Source organism: Lissotriton vulgaris, chromosome 3_1, assembly GCF_964263255.1.
Source record: "Lissotriton vulgaris chromosome 3_1, aLisVul1.2, whole genome shotgun sequence".
NCBI classification, from domain to species: Eukaryota; Metazoa; Chordata; class Amphibia; order Caudata; family Salamandridae; genus Lissotriton; species Lissotriton vulgaris.
The window spans coordinates 38,581,670-38,608,180 of NC_141689.1; the positions used below are offsets into that span (position 1 = coordinate 38,581,670).

Sequence of the window (26,511 nt, forward strand, 5' to 3'; positions counted from 1 at the left end):
CAATGAACCGGCTGCTCCTACATGACCAGTAACAGCTTGGGTGGCAATTGAAAAGAGGTCAGCTGCCTGGAGGTGTTGTTGTGTAGCTCTCAAATAGGCGAACCTTCCGACCCAATCAAGGGCAATGATTTGTACATAATCTGTCCTGAATATCCTTTAAGTGTGAAGTAGGAGAAGCAATTGTGGGAATGTGTACTGGATCCCGTGTACCAACACAGTCAGAATGTGTCTCCCAGTGACTTTCCTAAATGAAACTCCAGTGCACAGTAATATTGACACTATGTTCTCAACTGTGCTGAAAAGAACAAACCAGATCATGGCCCACTGTTTCAAGATGGCCCTTGCTAACTCTAAATGGAGATGTCACTAGTGGTGTTTAGGGACTATGACTGGTGGTTGGTCACCAACAATGTTGTAAGGCCATTCAGTACCAGGATCCTGGACCACACCATGTTTGTTACAGTACCACATGACAGTCATGTTGTCTGTGAGAGACTTCAGCAGCTTTCCCCAATGCTTGGCAGAAAGGCTTTTAGGGCCCACTGGATTCAGGAAAGATCATATTGATATGGAGCTGGCGCTCTGCCAGACACCAGAGCCCTCTGATCTCCATCTCTCCCAGCCCAGCAGTGACATTTCACCAATGTGTAGTCTGGGTAAGGAAGGGAGAGTGGCCTACCACTCATTGGCTGGCATCCATGTGAAAGCACTGCAGCTCCTGAGCCGTCTCCTGTGAGATCTGGCGGCCAGGGCCAGATTGGCTTAAGGCTGAGCCCAGTACATCCTAAAGTTCAACTTTAGGTTACAGGGTGAGGAAGATACCCAAAGCTAGGAGCCCAAAGAGTCTCACAAGCATTCTCCCTGAGATCTAGGATTGAATCGGAAACATTGGGAGCAAATACTGAATGTTCCAGACCTTCTGTGGTAGTGGAAAGTCTTTGAATCCCACTGTGTCCAAGATAGCCCCTATGAAGGGGGTCCTCTACAGTGGCTAGATGTGGAGTGCTGCTCAGCCTAGAGGGTGGGTATAGAATGTTGAATGCTCGAATGTCGTGATGAATGTCAGTTGCTGAACGGGCTGAGCAGAGATCATACTGCTCCTGGTGGGGTTCTCTATTTGTTTACTTATAACTGGAATAAATACCATCCATCTACATACAAACCTCGGCTACCTGATCTTCTTTACTTTGCATCTGGCGACGAGGATGGATTCTCACATGGAGTTTGTTACAGACGTTACGCCGATTTGCTGTTTCTACAAGTACTATCCTCTTACTTGTCCTATACCGCCACCTAGCGGTTGTTTTTCATTGCAACACCTGTATCTGAAACTTCAATTCAATGTCAATTTGACATCAGCGATTATCTTTCTCCAGTGTCTTTATTTATTTATTTATTTATTTATTTATTTATGCAATTTTATATAGCGCGGACTTTACCCGAAGGTGTCAGAGCGCTTCACAATAGGAACAGAAAAGATACAAACTGAGAACATTACACGAGCAACAGATTGCAGAGGCATACGTTACGTTACATACGGTAAAGTGATAATTGTGAGCAACCAAGAATACATGAGGTAGTAAAAATTGTGAGAAACCAAAAATACATGAGGTAGACAAGGTAATTGTGACACTTGTGAGCAAACAAAATACATGAGGTAGTAAAAATGTGGGCTACCAAAAATACATGAGGTAGTAAAAAGTGCACAGGAGGAAAAAGTGACAAGTGTGCAGGCTACAAGAGAAAATAGAGTATAATTTGCGGTATAATACTGCAATATATGTTAGACACTCAAGCACAAGAACAAACGATTACGTAGGCAAAAGTGGCACTTGTGCAGGTATCAAAGGTAAAAAAAATGTGAGAGGAAGCAAACCGTGTGTTACAGGGGCAAAGTGGTGAGTGCAAGTTGCAAGAGGGTACCAAACACAAGTACATGGATAATACTGCAATAAAAGGCAAACACTCTAACCGCAAGAACACACTGGGAAGGCACTTCCATGGACATGAGAAGTAGAAATTTTCAGTAGTGGGAGATTTTCCTTCAGATAAAAGAGAGTTACTTTTGGAGGTGTCTCTGGAGGAGGAGAGCTTTGAGGTCCCTTTTAAAGGCCTGGGAGGAGGCAGTGGTCCGGAGCTGAGGCGGGAATGAGTTCCAGATTCTCACTGCGTTGCCTGAAAAGGATTGGGCCATCGTTCTTTCCTTCTTGAAAGTGGGAGGTTCAAGCAGTAGATTCTCCGCATTGCGTGAAGGTCTAGAACCTCCAGAGAGTTTCAGTTTATTCGCCAGGTAGAGAGGAGAAGAGGAGTGCAGGGCTTTGTGGGTGATACAAGCGGTCTTGTAGATAGCTCTAGCCTCAAAGGGAAGCCAGCGGAGGGTAGATAACATCGGTGTGATGTGATCGCTTCTTTTGGCCCCATAAATGAAACGAGTTGCTGAGTGGAAAAGAGACTTAAGTGGGGACAAGTGGGATTTGGGGAGGCCAGTAAGAAGAGAATTGCAGTAGTCGAGTCTGGAGAGGACCAGTGCTTGCACCAGGGTTATAAGGTCCCGCTCCGCGAAGAAGCAACGGATTCCCCAAAGAAGGCGCAGTTGGTATCGAGCTGATTTCGCAATGGAATTGATGTGGGGAATTAGATTAAGTTTTTTGTCTAGTATGACACCAAGGGATTTGGCGCTGTCGACAATTATGGGTTTATTGTTTAGTAGATTCATCTGATCCATCCATGATTGAACCGGGGGAGGAGAGAGTGAGGAGGAGAAGAGGAGGAATTCAGTTTTGGAGGGATTCAGAATCAGTTGATGAGTTGACATCCAGTTTTGAATGGAGTCGAGAGTGGAGCTAAGGATGGAGAGATCGTGAGTAGAGGCAATCTTGAGGTAGAGTTGAGTGTCGTCAGCATAAAGATGATAGTGAATCCCGGATTTACTTAGGAGATTTCCCAGTGGTTCTAAATAGAGATTGAACAGTGTGGGAGCAAGTATCGAGCCTTGGGGAACACCTTGACCTACCGCCACAGGAGGTGAAAGACTGTTCGCTATTTTGATCATTTGGGATCTGCCAGAAAGGAAGGATGCAAACCATTTAAGCACAGTGCCCTCCATGCCCATTCTCTGTTGAAGAATATTGAGGAGGGTATTGTGATTGACAGTGTCAAAGGCTGCGGAAAGGTCAAGGAGAATTAGCAGACAGGACCCCCCTGAATCGAGTATCCTCAACGCGTCATCAACCACTTGCAGTAGGGCTGTTTCAGTGCTGCAGTTTTGGATGAAGCCGGACTGACAGTGGTCTAGAAGGTCATTGTCCTTGATATGACAGGAGAGTTGTTTTGCTACACATCTTTCTGTGATCTTCGCCAGAAAGGGAAGGTTAGGGATGGGGCGGAAGTTGTTGAGGTCATTCGCATCAGCAGTGGGTTTTTTAAGCAGAGGGGTGACCTGCCCAGTTTTGAAGGAGGCAGGAAGGGAGCCTTGCCAGAGGGAGAGGTTGATCAGAGTGGTCCAATAGGAGAGGGAATGGGTATAGAAGTCAATAGCAATGGCACTGGGGATAGGGTCAAGAGAATGGTTGGATGGCTTCGTTTCTCGTATGCACTTGAGAAGGGCATCTTCAGATATAGGGTCAAAGCTCTGCCAAATGGCTAAGGATTTGCGTTCCTCTGGAGGGGTAGGATGAGTGACCTGATCCACAAGTGATTTCACTTTTTCATCAAAGAAAATAGCAAAATCCGCTGCTCTCTTTGTAGAATCATCCACCTTGGAGGTTGGGGGAGAGCAGTTAGGCATTTTGATGAGATCAAATAGTTTTTTGGGTTTATTTTTGGCGGAGTCAAGGAGGGTTTTGAAGTGTGTCGCTTTCCCAAGGAAGATGTGCTTGTGGTACTTGGATCTTGCTGAGTGAAGCTTGGCCAAATTGTCGGAGGAGGGCACTTGCCTCCATTGTTTCTCCAGGGATCTTAGCTGCTTCCTTTCCTCATAAAGGGATTTGTTGAACCAAGGTGCTGAGGGAGTGGGCCTTAACCTTTTGCTTTTGAGTGGAGCGACTTTATTAATTTCAGCTGCAAGAACTGTGAGGCTTTGAGAGGTGAGTTCGTCAACATCTAGGTTCGGGTCGAGCCTTGGAAGAGATAGCAAAGCTGATTCACAGAGGGGACCGACATCAATATTTTTAGCATCCCGGAACCATGAGATGGCCCTCTTGGGTTGGCCAAGAGTTATAGAGTGTGAAAGTTGAAGAGAGAATGGGATGAGGAGGTGGTCAGACCAATCGACATGAATTGGGGTAGTGGTAGAAAGCATGCCTGCTTTAGAAATAACAAGGTCCAGGATTGCGCCCTTAGAATGGGTTGATTCAGTGCAGTGTTGGATAAGATCGTTAGTAGATAGGAAAGTGGCCAGTGAGTTCGCAGAGGAGTCTTGCGGTACTCCCCAGTGGAGATTGAAGTCACCCACGAAGGTCTGATTGTCACTTCGCGAGTATTGGTCGCTGATGAAGTCGGTGAGTTCATCCATAAACGAAGGGCCACTACGAGGCGGGCGGTAAATGACATGGAATCTGAGGGGTGAACGGTGTTGCAATTGAAGCTCAAGAGAAAGGCATTCAAAGGTTTTGGAGGAGCTGTTAGGAGAGGCCTTGAGTTGGAGGGTGTTTCTAAAGATGACTGCAACATCTCCCCCCGTGTTGTCAGTTCTGTCATTCCGAAGTAAAGAGTAGCCTGTGGGTAATAGGAGATCAATTATTTTTGTTATGGAGACACAGCCAATTTGTGGTACATTTTACTGCGTGGTTTCAAAGTCCACTTACTGTTAGTTTTTATGACGTAGAGGCACTGCCAAATCTACAGTTTGGATTTAATTATTGTGCATATTGAACTTAAATGTTTTACACTGTGCTGTGTGGGTAGTTGCCACACCTATTTACCAATTACTTGCATTTTACATGTATACATATTGTGCAGTGTGGGTACCTCCCACGCCTTTCTCTCCAACATGCTTTAAGGGAGATTGTTTAAAATGTCATGTGTGCTGTGTGGGTACCTCCCACGCCTTTCGCTCCAACATGCTTTAAGGGAGATTGTTTAAAATGTCATGTGTGCTGTGTGGGTACCTCCCACGCCTTTCTCTCCAACATGCTTTAAGGGAGATTGTTTAAAATTTCATGTAGGTTTGTTTTCATGTTGCTGCATATTTTACATATATATATATATGTTGTGCTGTGTGGGTACCTCCCACGCCTTTCTCTCCAACATGCTTTAAGTGACATTGTTTAAAATTTCATGTGTGCTGTGTGGGCACCTCCCCCGCCTTTCTCTCCAACATGCTTTGAGGGAGATTGTTTAAAATTTCATATGTGCCGTGTGGGTACCTCCCACGCCTTTCTCTCCAACTTGCTTTGAGGGAGATTGTTTAAAATGTCATGTGTGCTGTGTGGGTACCTCCCACACCTTTTTCTCCAACATGCTTTGAGGGAGATTGTTTAAAATTTCATATGTGCCGTGTGGGTACCTCCCACGCCTTTCTCTCCAACTTGCTTTAAGGGAGATTGTTTAAAATTTCATGTGTGCTGTGTGGGTACCTCCCACACCTTTTTCTCCAACATGCTTTGAGGGAGATTGTTTAAAATTTCATATGTGCCGTGTGGGTACCTCCCACGCCTTTCTCTCCAACTTGCTTTAAGGGAGATTGTTTAAAATTTCATGTGTGCTGTGTGGGTACCTCCCACACCTTTTTCTCCAACATGCTTTGAGGGAGATTGTTTAAAATTTCATATGTGCCGTGTGGGTACCTCCCACGCCTTTCTCTCCAACTTGCTTTGAGGGAGAATGCCAAAGTTTTATGTGGTATGTCCACATTTTGCCTGCATGTCTTACTCTTTTATGTGGTATGTCCACATTTTACGTGCATGTCTTAATTCTTTTATGTGGTTTGTCCACATCTCATGTGCATGTTTCACATCTGCTTGTGGCACTTCCACATTTTTGCGCATGTTTCTCTTTCTGGTTTTACGTTTTTATCTGCACTCTGTCCTGTGCAGTTTTACGCACACTACTTATCTCAACTTGTTTTGGGTGAAATCCTGTCCTAGTTTCTTTTCCGTGTCATTTCCTCTATCCTGCACTCGTTATTTTTTTTCATTATTCTCGCTACCTCCACTCTGGTCTGGCCAATCAGTGTGCCCTGGTGGTGTTTGCTGTGCCAGCTCCTTGTCTGTCATGTCCTTGCGCCTTTTTTGCAGCGCAGATTTCACCCTTTGTCTCCTCTATTCCTTTACATCTCTCTTCCTTCTGCGTCTTGCTCACTTAGCTCAGCTATTGTCTCCATAGAAGGGGGAAGAGGGGTTGTGTTGCTTTTTCGTTGTGTTGCTCTCTTTTAACCTATGCTTTTCTTCCTAGTGTTTCTCTTTCTTAGTCCATGCTTTGCTTTCACACTTCAACACCCTTCTTTGTGTTTTCAGAAAATGGTTTTACTGTATGTTACATTTTAGGAATTTCTCTCCACCTTTTCACATGTTTTTGAAATCTATTTAATATATAAATGTCATTAATGATATTTATATATATTTGCATAATACTTTGTATTGTAACTTCTCGTTATGCTTTTGTGAAGAGTCTTCTTTTCATTGTTGAGAAGGGAGAAGATGTGGAGTGCTGCTCAGCCTGTACGTGTGGGTATAGAATGTTGAATGCTCGAATGTCGTGATGAATGTCAGTTGCTGAACGGGCTGAGCAGAGATCATACTGCTCCTGGTGGGGTTCTCTATTTGTTTACTTATAACTGGAATAAATACCATCCATCTACACCCAAACCTCGGCTACCTGATCTTCTTTACTTTACACTCGGAAGGCACTTCAATTTGCTTGATGGAGACCCTAGTAAAAGTAAGATGTGGCCATCATATGAAGGTGGTTGCAAATTACTTCTTATACTTCTCTACTCAATCATTTCCAGGACGGTGTGATGTTGCGGCAAAGTCAAACAGTGCCGCATGAGAGCCACTGCAGAAGGAATTCTATGGGGTCACTATGGTCCTTGGGATATTTTAACGGTGAAGTGGTTGATTTCAAGTGTCCATCATAAATTTCCTTTCACCAAAACCCAACATGATGAAACCATGATATGTGTATGATTAGTTGAGTTCCTATCCAGAGTAGATTGGTGCTGCTCTGCATTTACTAACAAATTCTACACCTGTGTAAAATTGTAATGGAAAAGATTTGCAAGTATTTTTCAATCAATGCTGATCAGCGAGCTACGGAAACACAAATAGCATAGGGCTCCATCTTTAACTCTTTCGCTGCGGCGGCTATTCCGCCGCAACACTAACGGTCGCGGGGGGGCGCGCGGGTGAGCTCCGCGGGTAACAGAACCGTTCCGTCACGGCTCGCGGGTGAGCTGTGCTCATGACGGAACGGTTCCGTCACGGCCCCGCCCACTCAATTAAATGCGCTGCGCAGGCGCGAAATCAGCGCCGCCCAGGCGCGGCGACAGGGCCGTGATGGAACCGTTCCGTCACCAGCACAGCTCACCCGTGAGCCGTGATGGAACGGTTCCGTCAATAGCCTGGAAGGGGTTAACTGCCATTGCTAATGCCTGTTTTCAAACATGTGTGCATCCTATCCTTAATCTTATATTGACTGTATTACATGTTATATTACTAAAAAGAAACAATCTGCTCATGAAGTTCACCGCACTGGCACTAAGTGTAGGAAATTGCCATCTTTTTGTGCAGTGTTTGCTCTGCCTTTGTGGCCACATGTACAAAACAAGCTCCAAGAGGCTTTTTTCTGAAGGGACCATTTAACCAGGACCAACTGGACCCAGACATGTTATTGCTGGTGGCCTCTGCTAGAGGGAGTCCTGGCCACCAAGTGCTTACCCTGAGATCTTGGAAGCCCTTGTAACAAATCCAGAGGGGCTGCTTGAGGAACCCTGAAAAGATGGACTGCTAAAGTTTTCAGACTTTCCAGACTATGAGAGCTATAAGCGATACTGCAAAGCAAAGGAGTCTGATTTTAATGCATCTTCAGCTTGTCCTGCCCGATGATTATGAGCTCCATAAAATATACTAAGGGACTAATTTAGAGTTCGGCAGATAGGATACTCCAAATTTACAATTTTTTTGCTTGGCTTGCATTGCTACTTCCACTGCTTGCTTTTCAGGCACTACATTCTTCTTTTGTGTGAAGCACTCCATTAGAGTGCATGTGTTTTCGAACTGTCTCCCTCGTGTGCATCTCTCCCTCTGCTCTCGGTGTTGCTCTCTGTTGCTGAGTGATTTTTCCCAACCCCTCCATCTTGCTCTCCCCCACCCGCGCCCCCCATGTTGCTTTCCCCAACCCCAAGTTGCTTTCGCTCCCCAATTCCCTGTTGGTTTTGCACTCCCTTCACCCCTCCCTCATTTTGTTTGTGTCCCTTCTTATATTGCTTCGGCATTACCCTTCCCACGTGCTGCTTGGCTATTTGTCATCCTTCCTCTCCTGTGCAGCATGGTTAAAAAAAATTGTCAAACCCAATATGTCATAGAGGCAAGGTAATTTGGCTTTGTGAATGCTTGTTCTAATGCAGTTTGGGATTTTTATTATTTGGTGATTTGTTTCTATACTGTTTTGGTATTGCTTAAATACCTTATACATTGCCCTAAATTAACCCTGCCTGCTCTGTGCCACATCTCTCAATGGGGAGAGCCCAGGTTAATTTAGTGGCTTTGGGGTTCACGTTAGTGTTATTGTTCCTTGAGGTGGGCAAGTGGCCACCCCGAATAATAATCCACTTTCTTACAGTAAATATATGTGTTCTGGAAATCTTCATGATATGTACTTTCACATGGGTGATAAAAGAATATTTTCATACTGTATGGTCTTCCTCTCCAGCGAGGAATCTCCGTAATGTGGAGAAGTGTGGCTCAATGGTTAGAGCGGCAGACCCTGATGCAGAGGTCTAGCCCGGGACCAGGGTTCAATTCCCTGCCTCAGTGGGTCTTGGGCTCAAAATTCCACGGACCTGATCATTCTCGCCTCAGTGCCTATTCAAATCATGGACCCCACGCTGCAACTCTGGGCAATAGCTTGCTTAATCGCCACAACGGCCCCCACAACGCTAAGGATACCTGGCCTCCACCTTGGGGTGCCCAGGAGTGGACGCCTCACAGGGAAAGCCAGGATGGGTTCCACAGCGGTATTTGTACAAGCGCGTTGAGACCCTTGCAGGTGAGTAGTGCGCTATACAAGTATCAATTTACATTTAATGCTCATCCCCGCTAAGTCTGGGCTCCTTTGTTAAAGAGGCATGTGAATTCTATTGACCTAATCTTGCTCCCAGCCCATGCTACTTTCCCAATGAGGGCTATCACTCTTACATTCAGTTTATCAGCCTTGTCTACCATCCATATGATAGAGACCTTGCTCTTACCTGGAGCCTCCATCAATGACTCATTCAAAGGTAGGATGGTCTAGAGCATCAAACTCTGCATTCTGCAAGGGTCAAAGGCAATCTCCTCATTGTCCTCTGTCCAGTTAGATTTCCATCATTCAGGTCCCATTCCTGGCATTTCAAACCGTTGGGGAATTTTCGCATTGTGCTTGGTCATTGATTGTTTCTTCTGCATTTTGGTCCTGGGCAGGAAAATACAACTTTAAGCTCTAAATAGGGTGGGCCTTCGGACAGCAAGGGCCTGAAGGTCTTGGGAAGTCTCGCCTGTCAGAAAGGCATTTCTGAATGCAGTCAGATGAGATTCAGATGTCAAACATGATGCAAGAGTACATAAAAAGAGGGCAGTTGGGAAATCTGATCTTCATGTGAATTTCTTGCTACCATGCCTTTTTTCGATTGCACGGCGAGGCACATTCCAAGGCTTTCCCTCATCCTGGAAGAACTGATCAAATCAATAATAGAACCATGTCATCTAATTTAGATTGCTCAATGTGGTTGATGCAGTTTTGCTTCATACTGCAAATTGCACCCTTTAAATAGCCCTAACATCATTAGCCAATCTCCTGACCAGATGCACATTCCCATCCAGATCCAGCATCAATGAAACTGTGTGCCCAGCTCATGTACATAACCAACTCCACCATTTAAGCAATCTGGAGGACAGCAATGTTGGCACAACCCAGATCTTTGTCAGTGAACATAACATGCTGTGCCAAATGGATTCTGCGTATGATTTAGAGAGTGTGATCATTCCCCAGTATCAGAGATATAAATCCCATAGGATATAATGGGATTTATATTTCAGCGGACGGAATACCCTTCACCATTGTGTCACACACAAGCATCTATCAAGGCTCATGTAAATGCAATCACTTGCTTTAGAAGGTAATCACGTAAACCATCGCTATGTCATAACAGAGTAATAAAAGAGTTTATTAAATGGCTAGTCAGAAACTTTGCTCCTCTGGGAGGACCTCGCGTTCTATGGCAGTTGAACACAGTCCTGTTGCAGCTGTTGAGAAGTTCATTAAAGCTAATTCACAAGGAAGAAATTAAATATTTGTCATGAGATGTTGCTCTACTCCCAGCTCTAACTTCAGTTAGAAAGATTAGCAAGAGTCAATCTTTGACACTTGAAGAACCTTTCCTCCGATTCTGTAAGGGCAATGTTACTCTAATGATGAGTCTTAGATTTATACCATTAAGTCCTTATCAACATTAATCTTAACACACCTCTCATACTAAACACATTCTTTAAAAATCCATTCAGTGCTGCAGAAAGAGCTCTGCATATTCAAGATGTCAAGAGATCTTTGAGGTTGTAACTGGACAGAACCAAGAATTTCAGATCAGATTTTTGGAAATACACTGTAAGGACAATCTGTCTCTAACCAGTAATAGATGCTGCAGCTCATCAGGTACATGTTGATCTCTGAAAGCCATGCAAGTGACCAAGCTCTAAAAAGCCCCTGCTCAATTAATGCACAGTGTTACATTCTAGCCCACTCAAACATGCGGTAGAGTGATCGTTGGGCGACCATCCTATTGATGGGGGGAGGAAAAATGAGTGACCCTCTCACCGGCAGGATTTTTTCCAGTTGGTGGTGATTCTCCACCACGAGGATGTTGGCTTCACAGTTGCTGGCCACATACCGACAGGCGTCCGCAGAGCTTGTGGTGTATATTCCGCAAGGAATACCACTGCAAACACATGATGAGGAGAGTGTGATTATGTGGAGGCAAGAAAGGGAATCATTTGTCAATGTTTGTAGGCATTCCTATTTCTCCTTGCCTTATGGTTTTAGAGACCATATACACTGACTATCTTCAGATAACCCTTTAGATATCTCAAAATCATTCTGCAAGGACCATTTAAAATATTTCTTGAACCTGAAAAATGTAATTGTGTAAAAGTTTGCAGAGATCCGCCATTGAGTGCTCATTATCTGGTAGTTTCCCCTCAACTCAATTTCTGAGTACTCTCTAAATGAACCTATGATACTCCCCCTTCTTCGGGCCACACAGGGTGCAAAGGTGTTTCTGTATCTCCCCTATATTTCTATTGCAGAAGTCTGTGTGTGGTATTATGGAACTTAGTGTAACATGAATAAATCTAATGTAACCAACACTTGGGAATACAGATCAACCACACCAACGTTGCCAATATGAGAGTAGCCAATGAAAAGAGAGCTTTGCCAGCCTATAGCCAGTCAGTCAGTCATCTTTCGTTTTTATAAAGTTAAATTGAATTCTGGTATTTTAGAATATGATACTCTGGGTAGTTTTGGATTGTGAATAATGTTTTAAATATTAGAAAAGTTAATATTACCATTTCATGAATAAATACATTGAGGTTACAATGAAAGAAAACTGGCACACTCTTCTCTATGAGAACATTATGAACTTGGAAAAACATGAGTAGTCTACTTGGAAGCATATGAACTGAGCTATGTTCATTGGCATGGAGAATGCTGAGAATCTTGTTTTTCCTTGTGTGGATACCAATGCAGCAACTTCGCAAGCCTAAGACGCCTCCCACGTGGAGCGCGGCAATGGCACGCCTGACTCCGCACCAGCACCCTCGAAAGACATCTTACCCCCTGATCCTGACTAATCAAGGGCCTGAATTAATTTGATCCAATATTGAAGGAACTTCACTTCCCTGTCTTGGCTCACACCATCTTTATGAACACCTACATCTCCTACAAGATAACCAGAAACAGCATCTCTGAGCACTGGGCTGGAATCGGTTTAGGTGAGCAGTGTCACACTAGAACCAGGACATCACCAGAATTAAGACCAAGATATGCAGAAATGTAGACCTTTTCTGTCAATACAACCAAAACTTGGAACAACATCACCACCATGATCTCCTGCCCCAAACCTGCTACAAATCAGAATGACCTGGAAGATACATCTGAAGAACACTCCCACCCTAGACAGTAGCAATCCCCATGTTACACACCAGATTGTGAACAATCTTGTATCGTAAACCTAGACTCGCTCCCGTTCTTCAGCACTCCGTTGTCCAATCTATGTCTGTTCTGTGTGAGTACCACCACAGTCATAGATGCATGCACACGTAGAGTACACCATAGACCTTTTCTAGTAAATTAATTAAAATGCATTGAAGTCCACTTCACACACACTTGCACAACCATGAATGTGGTGTCAACACACAGTGTGGACCAGCAGCATGACTCACACCAATTGACCAACCCATAGTGACCTTCTCTGGTGTTAACTCTACTGTTTACTAAGAGTAAAGCAGAGTACATAAAGGGAGAGGTAGAACAGGCACTTACCCGGCCATGATTGCTCCTAGGTTGGCAATGAACCACTCTGGCGAGTTATTTCCCAGGATGCCGACTCCGTGGAAGCGCTCCAGGCCGAGCTGTGAGGGTCAGATGCAGAAGGGTATGATCAGAACCAGCCTCTCTGCCATGGTCCATTAGGACAGTAACTTACACTCAAAGCACTCAGAACATGTTAGTGACTCAGGCTGAAGAGTTTCTCCATCTGTTCACACAAAGTTAACGTGGCAGAAATCAACAACAACACCTTATGTAAACAATTCAGGGAATTTCAGTGGGAAATTCAAGTGATAAGTGAATCCATTGACATGAAGAACTCATTAGATGGTCTTGTTTGAACCCTATGAAATTAAATTGTGTTCAGTGTTATGCACTGTGTGATATATTTCACAGCCCCTGATTCACTCATGAGCTTAATCTGAGCCAGAGTGGATTCTGTTTTTCTGTCTGGCCGAGGACCGCAGATCATTATCGAACGAATCGCCCAAATATTTAGGGGCTAATTTAGGAGAGCTTTGTGCCAAGCGTGCACCAAGCAAAGTGGCACATGCATGACGCAAACCTCTAAGTCAGACTTTTGAAGCCACGTAAAGCCACCCCGCATGGCATAAAAAATCCGGAAAAAGGCAACGCAGCGCAAATCGCTGCATTGCCTTACTCTACGCAAGTGAGGTGTTCTATGGGCATTTTGATGTGTGTTCCCACACAACTCCCATGGTTTTTGAGCCAGTCCCAGATTTACAAGGACTTGTAAACCTGGGAATGCGCAATATTCGTATGACTCCTCAGGATAGGGACACATAGAAAGAGTCAGGGCTGTTTTTGTGCAGGAAGGTGCCCCTTCATCAATGTTACATTGTGATTTCATGCTGGGCTACTTTCTAATGCCAATGTGAAAATCTATCACTAAATGTTTGTAATTATCGGATAAGATGGTTGTACTGGATGCACTCTCAATTGCATAGTTGTTTTTCTCCTATAAAGCTGTCTGACACTGCTGTCTTGGGTGCAGCAAGTAAATTAATAAAATAACCAGCTTATACAAAAATATTTGAATGTGTGGCCAATTACATTTGAAATATTTGTCAGCATCAAACAGTTATCCTTCATTAACTGCCCTATTATGCTTAGATACCGTTTAGCCACCACAAACCTCCTCCCGCCTCATTCAGACAGCATGTGGACGTTTCCTCTCCGTTGGTGAAAGTTGCTAGGACTCACCTTCAAGAAGCTCTTGGCTGCTGCCCGGCAGGCCTGGTAGTACTGGAGATAGGTGGTAGTTTTCCACTGTCCGTCTCTTTTCACGGCCATCGCTGGGTGGTTTCCAAAGCGCTGGACCGCGTCCCATAACAACTGGTGTGTGGTGACCGGTGGCTCAGAGGCTGGTCCTGTCTCTTCCATGCGCAGCTTCACTGCTCTGTCCCTCGTTGTTGTCCAGAAGCGGTCTGCTGGGGCCAGCAATATGTGGTCATTGGGCTTCCCAAAGACACATGAAGGCTTCTGTGCTGTTGGAATAATATGGAATATTGACAGTTGGAGAGTGATTTACAGACATGTCTCTGCTAATCATGTAATGGCAACAATGATTGTTTTATTCCTTCTAGTAGTTACATTACCAAGACTTCAAGGAGCCCTACTTACAATTGTCTCTTGCAATGACCAATAGTATAGACCTTTTGACATTAGTAGCTATGGAAGATAGCTATTCTTACAGAGCCAATGGGCTTCTAAAGAGTGATGATTTAAAGCATGGGCCAGCTGATAGACACACAACTTTCATGCTTTTCTCTAACACAGAATATGTGGAGAAGTCTTACTTCATACCCTTACGCCCTGGTAACAGGTGGTTCAGTGCTTAATTTGTAAAATATGAAGTGCAGGTGCTCAAATCTTTGTCGGAGGCCACACCTACTTTTCTCTGGCTCCACCCACTTCCTCCATTGGCTCCACCCACATCATTAAATGGCTTGATTCCCGGTTAGTCTTGACTTGATAGGAATCGAATTTATCGAAACATCAGTTACTCTTTGTACAGAACTCTGGTACTTGTAAAGAGAAGTGGTAGGCACTATAACAAAACTAGTAAGTTGCAATACATTGTCACAAACCCTCCATGTTTTATATGGAATGTCAATTTGTTATTTTTCTGTATGGGTTTATAATTCCTAAACTTCAGCCTCAGTGTGGTGATGTCTCCCTGCCCTACATGCCCCAGGCCAGCACCCACTAATTTACTGTATTTAAACTCAGCGTTCCAAAGCATAGCAAGACTATAAAAGACATCCCTCGCCCTCCACACCTACACAGGTCTGGGGTCTCATGCGGTGCTGTTGACCCCGGGCCACCCATGTTTCGCAGTCGCCCCTGTGAGCTATGTTTGGGTCTGGAGCGAGCTGGGGCTGTTGAGGTGGGTGTCCGGTTTGCAATGTTGTTGTGAGGTCAGGTGACAGCAGAACAAAGGTCTGAGACTCTGAGTGAAAAATTAGTTTTACGTGAAGAGTGAGGCCTCCGTATGGATACGTACTATAGGGGTGGAAGGACAGTAAAGAGAGCTAGCTTCAGGCAGGGGCCCGACAACCTATGACCCTGCGGACCTGGGGAAGGGTCAGCTGTTCCCTCACCCCTCACGAGCCGGGCTCCTCCAGACCCTCTCCTGCCTCCTGCCCCTCTCTGTGTGTGCTGCTGAGTGACAGGCAGCTGACAGAGTGTTACCCGGGCCGGGGTTACCATTACTCAGAGAGCAGGGCCGTTACTATCTCCTTCACTGGGCAAAAGTAAACCGATCAAAAAAGTGTGCGTCGTGCAAGCAATTGTAAAACAATTCATTTCTAGGCTAGCCACAGTAAAACTATACATGCCGCAGCTCAGTACATTGAATTAGACATTTATTTTTACCCAAGCTAAAGATGGACTCCATAACACCCTAGTATCACCCCACCACATGACTCAGAATCCGGTCTGTATTAATGCAAACCTTGCAAATGAGGGCAGGTAACTGTGATGACCCAGGTTTACAGAGCATTAACTTCATTCCATCAACAGGCGCTCGGCTTTTCACTCTACATATGTCAACAACTACACAACACATACCACAAGATAGAACAAGAACAATGATGAGCCCCCAACGCGCGTGAATCAATTTAAAAAGTAATAGATTGCATTGCAACACACTATCCGTTGCGACAACAACACCACACCAAACCCAAAAAAGAAAGTGAAACCATTACCGGCATCGGGATTGGGTGCCCGCACCAGCCACCATGTTTGGACAAGCAGTCAGCATCAGCGAGCGGCTGGGCGGGTTGGCTACGGCAGCAGGATGAGCAGGGCCTATTTAGTTTCATCTTCTTAACCCGCAGCCTGCGCACTGTGCGCAGCCTCACCGTTTCTCAATACTTCCTTGCACGATTTAATATGGTGTGTGTGCCCGGAATGGTTCTTCGGCGGAGATGAGATGAGGTGACCCTGCTCTTGGCACCACCTGCTATGCTGGCCTTGTGTGCACTTTAACATTAAGCAGTGGTTTCTTTAACTGAGAGGGAGGTGTAACAAGGAGCCGCGCTAGTTGGCTAATACTGCATGCAATTATAGTGCCCGGTGCCGGTCAATACAGCGATATATTTCTAGCAGAACTTGGCCGTCCCGCCCACCTTAAAAGTGCTATAAGGTTACAAGGGAAGTGCCCTTCAATTTCAGATGATCTGCGGCAGTTTTAAAATATTTTTCTAGTTGCTTAAATGCATGTAAATTCTGGTATTTATATCATGTTTCCCTCTTCTGCGATGCTTTATTTTGCTTGTGCGAGTGTCACTCATGGTCGTTGAAATAAATGTCACTCATATTTGCTGTAATAATGAAAATGTCACGCCGCAATCTAAAACCTTGGCAGCTATGTAATGATTCTGTAAGATTAGAACATTTGTGCAGGTGACGCTGCTTGCCTGGCACAGCCCCAACCCCCACTGACAGATTTTATGAGCGTGCCTGCCCAGCCTGGCCTGAAAACGAAACTGAATCCTGCCCTGGCTGGGCCTGGCTGCATCCTGTAGTACTGATTCCAGGCAGTCCGGCCCGCAACTGCGCAAAAAATAGCCAGTGCACTCACAGAGTGCTGGCAACAAAACATGATCGTGCCCCGACATGGTGATGATCAAACTAGGGCATTTGAACATTTAAGCAGTGACGTGACCATGATGAACATTAAAAAGTAAATCTGTAGGCCTCACCTGCGCTGCTGCGCAGATTTATTACTTAATTGAATTCATGATATGTCTGCCGGCCTACGCCGCCTATCCCAGGCCCCAATCATCATGTCACGTGATAATAATGATAGATAAAAGTAAAACTAAGATAACCAATCACAATGATAATTAAAAAAAAACGTAATCCTGCGCCTGCGGCCCCCGCCGCCCCCAGGCCCTGCCTGCCCTGCCCTCATGATGTGGGAAAGAAAGAACAGGAACTGAGTAAATGCGAAAGGAAGAAACAGCGCTCGTCGCATGAATGGAGTTCACCTTGAATTCCTTGACCTCTCATTTCGTACAGTTTCCGAGATTAAAAGCAAGCACTTGCTTCTTTATGCATTATAAGTTGCTTGCTACAATGCACCACTGCCAGTGACGACGGCCCGGCTGCTGTTGTGTCCTGGGATGGGGAAATGACTGCCCTAGGGAGATCACTCTGGGACCTACACTCCGGGGCATCTAATTCTAGCTAGGCCTAACACGTGGCCTTAGAATAAACTCAGACGGACACTGGGAATAAGTTTGGTTGCTCGGTCTGTGCGTCTCTCTCTCTGAACGCCCTCGCACGTGCTAGACCTCTTATTTTTATCAGGAGTCACATGACCAACGCGCCCCGCGCTCGGGGCGCTGTGGGCGGCCTCCAGGAACATAACATTCCTCCTAAAATAAGGAAAAACCAAAACCTAATCATGAACACATTTAAACGTTGTCATTATTTTTTTTTTTGAAACATTAAGACCGATACCTTCAGCGTCCTCTAAATGCAGTGCCACGTTACCGGCCACTCTGTTCAAATGTATGCGTATGTAAATGGGAACAGTCTTACGTGAAGTAGTCTTTCAGCCAGCCAGAGGGGGTGGGATTGTCACATAGCCGACGTTGCGACCCCCTGCGAGTCAGCAGTTCCGCTCCAACCTCCAACTCGTGACTTGGCGCCTCTCTGTCTGCCCCCTCCGGATCTGGGGCCTCATCCAGGGCCTCCGCGTCACCTCCCACTTCTTCACTGGAGACCTGATGCTCGCTACTTTGTCTGACCTCGTGACGGGTTGTTGATTCAACGGTTGGCAAGTTGGTTGCAGTTTCGGTTTGTTCACCGCCCTGCTGACGCTCTGACTCTGGGGCTGAGGGATGATACAGTTTGAAATGAGACACATTGCGAGTCACCCTGTCTCGTCCTCGAATGGCCGTGAGGCGGGTGCCTTTCACTCCGATGACTCGCCATGGTCGCTTCTCATAATTAAGTCTGAACTTGCCACTGGTTACACGATTTCGGATGAGCACCACATCGCCTCTTTTGAAGTGCGGAGCCACGGCCCGTCGTCTCTGGCTAATTTTTTCACATGTGGAGTTTCTTTTCCTCGCCACTGCTTGTTCATTTATCACTTCAGGTGCCCACTGGGGGTGATGAGGGATGGAGTCAGTTATCACTCTTCCTAGAAGAAGATGTGCTGGGGCCACCCCAGTTGTGGAGTGCGGGGTCTGGCGATAGCTTCGAAGAAACGTAAAGATGGCCATTTCCACTGACTGTCCTTTGTCGTGGGCAATGCGAATGACCTTATTCAATGTCCTCATAAACCTCTCGGCCTCCCCATTGGCTTGAGGCCACCGAGGTGTTATGCGCCTGTGATGTGTCCCCAGAGACGATAGGTATGCAGCAAAGTCCTGACCCTGGAATGGCGGTCCATTGTCTGTTCTCAGTTCCTTCATGGCTCCGTGAGTGGCAACGATCTTTTCCACTTTGGGAATGACGCAGTCTGCACTGGTACTTGTGACGATTTCAACTTCAGGGTATTTTGAGTGGTCGTCTATCATCACCAGCGTGTGTCTTCCATCCGGGAGACTGCCGAAGTCCATGCTGACTCTCTCCCAGGGTCCTTGTGGCCGGGGTTCCACGATGATGGGGGCCTCACGGGGGTTGTCTCCCGTAACTTGGCAGGCCGCGCACAATCTCACCACGCTCTCCACCATGTCATCCATGAGCGGGAACCATACTTTAGTTCGCAGTCGGGCCTTCGTCTTGACCATCCCCTGGTGCCCTATGTGGGCCAGTTGGATCACTCGTCCCGTGAGAGCCATTGGGATCACTAGGCGATGCCCCCGCAGGAGGCATCCCGCCGCATCTTCATTTAGTTCAGCCCTCACATGATACAAACTGTCCATGATCTTCTGAGCCTCCGGGGTGAGCACTTTCCAGCCCTCTTTAGCTTTCTGCCAGTTGGTAGTTCGGAGAAGGTCCTTGGCCCGCTGTATGCAGGCATCCTGAGCCGTGGCGCTCACGACCTCTTCTAAGGATATGGGACGCGGGCATGACCGGGCCACTACCCACTGTACATATGCTTCCGTCTCTTCTGCCTCATCCATCTCTTCAGGGGTTGCGGGCCTAGGGTGTCGTGATAGGTAATCCGCCGGATTCTTCGCCCCTGGTTGGTACTCGATATTGCAATTGTATTCTTGCAATTGCAGGATCCATTTTTCTATCCTTGGAGGTGGCTTGGATGAAGTTCCTGAGAACAGAGCCAGCAGCGGTTTGTGGTCTGTCACCACCGTGAAGGGCTTGCCATATACGTACAAATGGAAGTGACGACATCCCCAATGTATTGCGATGGCCTCTTTCTCAATTTGCGAGTACCTCTGCTCCGTGCCCGTGAGGGACCGGCTGGCGAAGGCGACAGGGGACCAGTCTATCTCGTCTCGTGCCCTCTGCATCAGGACGGCCCCCAACCCCGCCGGTCCGGCATCTACCGCAATGAGAGTGGAGTGTCGCGGGTCAAAGAACGCCAGCGTGGTATTGCTGGAGAGTGAGTTCTTGATGTCCTGAAATGCCTTTTCCTGTTCAGGCCCCCAGCTCCATGGGGTGGAGTCTTTAGTGAGTTCACGCAGGGGAGAGTCAGGTTGGCCAAGTCCTTGATGAAACGGCCACAGTAATTTACCATACCAAGAAAACTCCTGACTTCCGTGACTGTCGTGGGCGGTGGCGCATCCTTGATATCTTTAACCTTGTCAGGATCAGGGTTGACGCCTTCAGCTGAGAACACATATCCGAAGAACCCCAGTTTGTTTCGCAGGAATTCACACTTATCTCGGTGCAGTGTGAGCCCCGCACTGCGGAGTCTGCGAAAAACTTGCGCCAGGCGTTGGTTGTGCTCTGGGATTGTGCGGGCGTGCACCATGATGTCATCGCTGACATTTATTACTCCCGGTATGCCAGCAATCAGCTCCTGGATGACATTTTGGAAAACTTCGGCAGCACTGGAGATTCTAAAACTCAACCTGGTGTATCTGCGAAGTCCAATGTGGGTAGAGAAAGTTGTGATGTTCCGGGACTCCTTATCTAGCACGAGTTGGTGATACCCCGCCCGGAGGTCCAATTTGGAGAACCAACAGGCTCCAGCCATCTCCCCAATTAGATCATCTATCGTGGGGGTGATATGGCGCTCCCTCTTGATGGCAGCATTGGGTAGGCGCATGTCCACGCAGATCCGGATCGCCCCAGGCTGTTTCGGTTTCCTTGTGACCACGATGGGCGACACCCAGGGGGTGGGGCCTGATACCTTCTCGATTATTCCAGCTGCTTCCAGCTTCTGCAGTTCTTCCTCGACCAGTGGTCGCAAATGGAACGCAATGCGACGGTGTCGCAAGGCCACCGGTTGTACAGTGGGGTCCACGTGCAGATGTATTTCCCGGCCCTTGAAACACCCAATTCCTTCAAATAGGTCTGGAAAGTCCATAATTAGCTGTTGTACCGATTCTTCATGCACACCAAATGCGAATGTGACCACCCCTAGGTCTTCTGCCGTCCGGCAGCTCAGGAGCATACCTTGACCCTCTTCCGACACAAAGATATTAGCTCGCGTGATCTTGTCCCCGTGTCGGACTGCCGCTTTGAACTTTCCACGGATGCGGAGTGGAACATCTTGACCGTAGGCATATACTGTGATCGGGGTGGATCGGAGACTGGGAGGGGTAGTCATGTCTCTGTAGAGGGACGCACTCATGAGGTTTATCGATGCGCCAGTGTCGACCGTCGCCATGATGTCCTGATCAGCCACCTGGATGGAGCACTGGGGCAGCGTCCTGGTGCGTCTGGTGGCGGTGCCGATCATGTACACCTTGTGTACGGATCGCTCCTCCTCGTCATCGTCCATGTCACTGTTGCTGGGCTCCCCTTCAGCACCTTCGTGCTCAGCAACCGTGTGCACCGTCTGGCGGGGCCTGCTGAACTTCTGAGACCGGCACACTTTTTCGAAGAGATTCATTTTTCCGCATCCTGAGCATCTTTTGCCCCGTGCCGGACACTCTGGCGCCGGGTGTCTCGGGCCTCCGCAGTAGCCGCATGATTGTGCTGAAGCTCCACCCTGAGGGGTTGTCGTCCTTTTGGGCCATTTGGGCGTTGGCCGGACCTGTATTTTGTTAACTGGTTCCACTTTCATATTGGCTTGCAGTGCTGCTTCCATGTGGGCTGCCCTGGCCTTGGACAGCTCCTTTGTGCAGCCAAGCGTGAGGATGTCTGGCAGAGGCTTCCCCGACTCCTCCAGTATTCTCTCGCGCAGCTTTGCAGAGGCGCATCCTTGGATGATCTGGCCCCTGATCTCCTCTGTAACGTCTTGGAATCCACACGTCAGTGCTAGTTTCTTGAGCCTGGAGTGATATGCATCCAGTGATTCATCCGGCAGTTGCCGTGCTTGTCGAAAGATGAATCGTTCGTAATCCTGGTTCGCCATTGGTTCAAAGTGCGCGTTGAGGGCATTGATTAGAGTGTGATGGGTCTTGGGGGTCGCCTCCGTAAGGGTCCGAGCAATGGAGTGGATGTCCTTGCCACCAAGATGGAGGACCATGGCGCGCTTCTGTTCCTTATGGACCTTGGTGGCCTCGAAGAATATTAGGAGCCTGTCCACCCACTCCTTCCACTTCGGTGCGAGAGTGGAGGGCGCACCCTCCACCACAAACGGTTCAATGGGCGGAATGGTAGCCATCGCCCAGGACGCTCTGGAGCAGGCCCGTGGCCAGCCGAGGGGAGATCCGAAGAGGCACTCCGATTCGTGCGGAGAGAGTGGTGGATGCGCTCAGACGTGACGATGCCCACCGGCCGGGCAGAAGAGGGCCTTTGAGGTGCACTCGGCAACCGCAGCGGGGAGCGGGCGGCTCGCGCTCCAAAATCGGGTGGCAGGGTGGTGCCCTGGGATGAGTCGGCACCACGTCCCCTCGAGCAGCTGGGCAGGACCGGGCGCCGTCCGTAACGCCTCGCCAGGCGCGCCGAGGTGCGATTCACGCACGTGCAGCCGAGCACGGTGCGGCACCGGGCGTGGAGGGTCAGTGGAGGGATGGCCTCGCGCGACCAATCGAGCTCCGATGCGCAGCAGGGAAGTACTAGCCAGCGCCGCTCACCTGCAGAGAGCCAGGGGTGAGAGTTGTTCCTCCAGGCGAGCTGTGTGGGGGTGTGCGTGGCAGCAAGGCACGAGCACCGCGGGCAAATGGGAGCACCCGCAGCCGCCTCACCCCAGAAGGGGCACACACACACCCGGAGCGAGGGATCGACAACCACCCTCGTCGCCAATTGTTGTGTCTTGGGATGGGGAAATGACTGCCCTAGGGAGATCACTCTGGGACCTACACTCCGGGGCATCTAATTCTAGCTAGGCCTAACACGTGGCCTTAGAATAAACTCAGACGGACACTGGGAATAAGTTTGGTTGCTCGGTCTGTGCGTCTCTCTCTCTGAACGCCCTCGCACGTGCTAGACCTCTTTTTATTATCAGGAGTGACATGACCAACGCGCCCCGCGCTTGGGGCGCTGTGGGCGGACCTCCAGGAACATAACAGCTGCCACCACGAGCGAGCTCCACCATTGTGCATTACACATATGTTGCACAGTGTAATTTGCTTTTTGCTTTCCGCGATGTTTAAGTATTTGGCAGTAAATCCACCGTTAAAGCAGCCTGCCCCTTAATCTGCCCTAATCGTATTCTGTGCATGTAGTAGGAAAGCAGATGCTCAGTCAGGCATTCCCCTCTGCCCACAAATCACATTTATTTCGCCATGCTCAGCCTAATCTATAATTCACGGCAGTGCCCCTGCCTCGCCCTCGCCTCACCTGCCTGCCAGCCAGTGCAGCTCATGATGATAATTTCGGCCGCCGGATACATGACTGACACCAGTAAATTATTCACTAACGCCCTGGCCCCTGCCTCGCCCTCACCTGCTGAGCGCTCCCAAGTCCCAACTCTTCCAGCAACTTTGAAAGGCCGGCCCGGCCGGCAGAATCTCCTAGATGCTCGGCGGGAGAGGTGCGGGTATGCTGGGGCGGGCAGAGAAAATACACGTCACGTGCAAATGCATGCAATCTGCGCACGCGTCGCTTCCTCTGGCGCGCATAACCCCATCCCACTGCCCAACCCCCGCAGCAAAGCCCTGCCCAGTGCCTGGCCTGGCCCCTGCAACATGACACAAACAGTGTCCCGCCCACTGGGGCCCTGATCCGCGGCGCGGCCGGGCCGGGAACTCTTGCCTTGAGAGAGTAGGTCGGAAATGGGAGCAGGCACGCGCACGTGACGTCACCACACCGACAGCAGTAAGTAGTACACTGCATGCATTATCGATGACCGGACCTGATCAGTGACAGTGAGCAGTGAGTCTAGCACAGCCACACTCACCAGTGACACACACGCACGAGTCACGACTTCAAAAATAAAATTCTAAGGCAGGAGCACAGGTGCACTTAATGCTGCGTGATAGACCCGGCCCCCATAATTAAGTGCCGGTGCTGAGCACCAGCAAGCTCCGGCTCAAATTAAGCCCTGAGGTGGTTTGGTTTTGAATGCTCTGAATTTATTGGGGGCGATAATGAAAAATCTTCTAGCGAACATAACAGGAAGTTTCAATTCTATTAAGGACATGCATGCGAAGATTATGCTTTCAATTTCTTCACTTTTAATCCAGCAGTCATGTTAAAGTACAAAACACGACCACATTTCCCATGAACCAAAGGGAAAGTGGTAAAACATAAGTAACAGACAATCCTCCAAGCCATCAGACGGAGGGATCCATCTGTAGGAGAGTAGGGTCTGCAGTCCTATGGTCACCCCAGATTTTTGCTTTTTGCTTCACTGGTTTACGACTTTCCCTGGCTGTGGGCCTGCTAATAAGACCCACAGCCTCGCTGTTCTCTCTCTAAATTGACAAGCATGTACCTTAGGTGCTTTTACCAATTGGTATTGGGTCACTATTGTAAGTCCTTGTACAGTGTACCATAGGTACCCAGGGGCATAAGTGAACCCAAGGCCTACCAGGGGCTGCAGCATGTATTATGCCACCCCTGGCTGGCCATCCAAATCTGACACAACTGGCTGATCAATCAGCTGGGGCAAGGTGGTGTAATCACCCTTTGCTTTAGATATAGTATACCTATATCTAAACCTAAAATGGACACATATACTCCTATAAGTCACTCCTATGGCAAGCCTTAACAATCCCGGAGGCAGAGTGCTTGGAATTATGTGAGATGGTGCTCTGGCATGAGCTGAGCCTGTCTGCATCTTTCGGAACCAAGTCCTTTAGCTGTTTCCATGATAACGCTATACCATATACTCTTAAGTGCATTATAATCCTCGCGGTTATTGCTAACTTTGGCATAGCATTATCAAGTCAAGTAATAAGCTTTTATTCGATTTGAAAATACAAATCATACAAGCATAAACTTATAAACAATTCATTACATTCAAAGTTATTCTAAAAGACAAAATTATTCAAGTAATCACCGAAATATTTCATAGGGGGGGGGACGTGTACTGACAGGAACTGGGCATCAAATACATGATTGAAGATAAGATAAAGCTAAAAGGTATGGGGATCATCCATGTACAGACAGGAATAAATATAATTATCAGATATAGTGCTTATCCTGGCAGCTGTACATTTGATTGCAGAGTGTAATTAGAAAAGGACAAAGAAGTACAGACAGGAAAGTGTAAAATTATAGCAGCACTGAACACTTCCTGGCAGCTGTACATATCAAAATAAAGTAACAACAGAGTAACAAATATCCACATTTTCTAATAATTATGATAATAAAAACATTTAAAAAGCTAAAAAAGGCAAGGGGAACATACATGTACAGACAGGAATAAAAGTAGTTATCGCACAAAGTGCTCTTCCTGGCAGCTGTACATTTACTTAGTTACGAAATACTGTTAAAGGAACAAATAAGTACAGACAGGAGTATATGAAATTATGGCAATACAATACATTTCCTGGCAGCTGTACATTTCAGTGTAAAAGTGGCAACAAAGAAGCAGATATCCACAGTCTCAAGGGATGATAGTAACGCTAGGGCATTCTTAAAAGACCGTATATTATGTTTGATAAAAATGGGTTTTAGATACCTTATTCTTAAAAAGTGGTAACATTTGCAAAAAAGTAGAAAATGACAGCAACTCAGTCAAAACATGTCGAGTAAGGTGTCATACAAATTGGAATACTACTCCCTCACCAGTTCTGGCGACGGGGGTAGCATTTCACCCTTTTAGAGGGACACAACATGTATGTAACTGTGAACCCCAGCTAAAGTTAACTCGAGCCTCAGCATCACAAAATGGATGCTGCCACCACAGACACAAGTCTGACCTCCTGCTGCTGGGAGTCCTTCCAGCGAGGGAGGCTTGGACAAAGAGTTTCCTGCCTTGGGAGGTGCTAGCACCACCCCAGACAGGATTTTGTGTATTGGGTAGGACAGGCCTGAATGGAATGATCCATGCCTGGGGCACACAAGGTGCCCTGTGCATACACCGGCTCAAACCAGTTGCTGGGGCACTCCAGCCCCAGCTCTGTCCTGAAACCGGACAAAGATTAGGGGGTGTAACCACCCCCCTTCCTGGTCCCACCTATAGGAGGGACCTAGTGATAGTACAGCCCCCTTTAGGAGAATAAAGGTAGGAGCTTGTCCCATTCCAAATTAGATTATCCTGAATTGAATCTACGAAAAGAAACTCTGAACCTCGACGTTCTGCTCCACAGAACTTTGAAGAAATCTCCCTTGTGGCCAAGGAGTGACCACCCTGCACAAGCAGGCACCATCAAGCGTTCCAGCGGTTCACTTTGTCGTCTTCCCTGGTGGATCCCGACTTCAGAGCCCAACGAGACCCGGACTTCCAGACCTCTCCGACCTCAACTCACATCTGCAGCACAGCTGAGATCCGTGGGTGCGATGAGACACGTGGGACCGGCCATCTTGAAGAAACTGCACTTCGCTTCCAGCACGACTTCAGAGGCATTCTCGACGAACTGCTTTGGGGATTGAGAAGCCCAAGTCCTGAGCAGCTCCTGCACAGAAGGTCAGCCCTCCAGCATCCACAAGATCTGCGTGGGGCCCTTTTGCTTGATTGCTGCTTGACGCGTTATCTGGTCACTTGCCGGCTGGCTACTGGCCTCCTAGACGACGATCCTTGAAAACTACACCGCTGGTCTGGTTACTCCAGACTGGCCCTTGCTTCCCTGCAAAGGAGAAGCACCCCAGATCCTCCTGTTCTGC

The 26,511-nt window shown here is 47.6% G+C and overlaps 1 protein-coding gene across 1 annotated transcript in view; it reads right to left on the minus strand.

Annotated features, from left to right (window-relative positions):
• The window catches only part of LOC147725884 (long-chain-fatty-acid--CoA ligase ACSBG2-like), a 428,421-nt gene that overhangs the window by 314,108 nt on the left and 87,802 nt on the right, over window positions 1-26,511 (minus strand). The window contains exons 2-4 of the mRNA XM_086960024.1: window positions 13,966-14,249; window positions 12,736-12,824; window positions 11,011-11,131 (exon numbers count right to left, since the gene is read on the minus strand). Coding sequence (XP_086816150.1) covers window positions 11,011-11,131; window positions 12,736-12,824; window positions 13,966-14,249 — 494 coding nt within the window. The remainder of the gene's footprint in view (window positions 1-11,010; window positions 11,132-12,735; window positions 12,825-13,965; window positions 14,250-26,511) is intronic.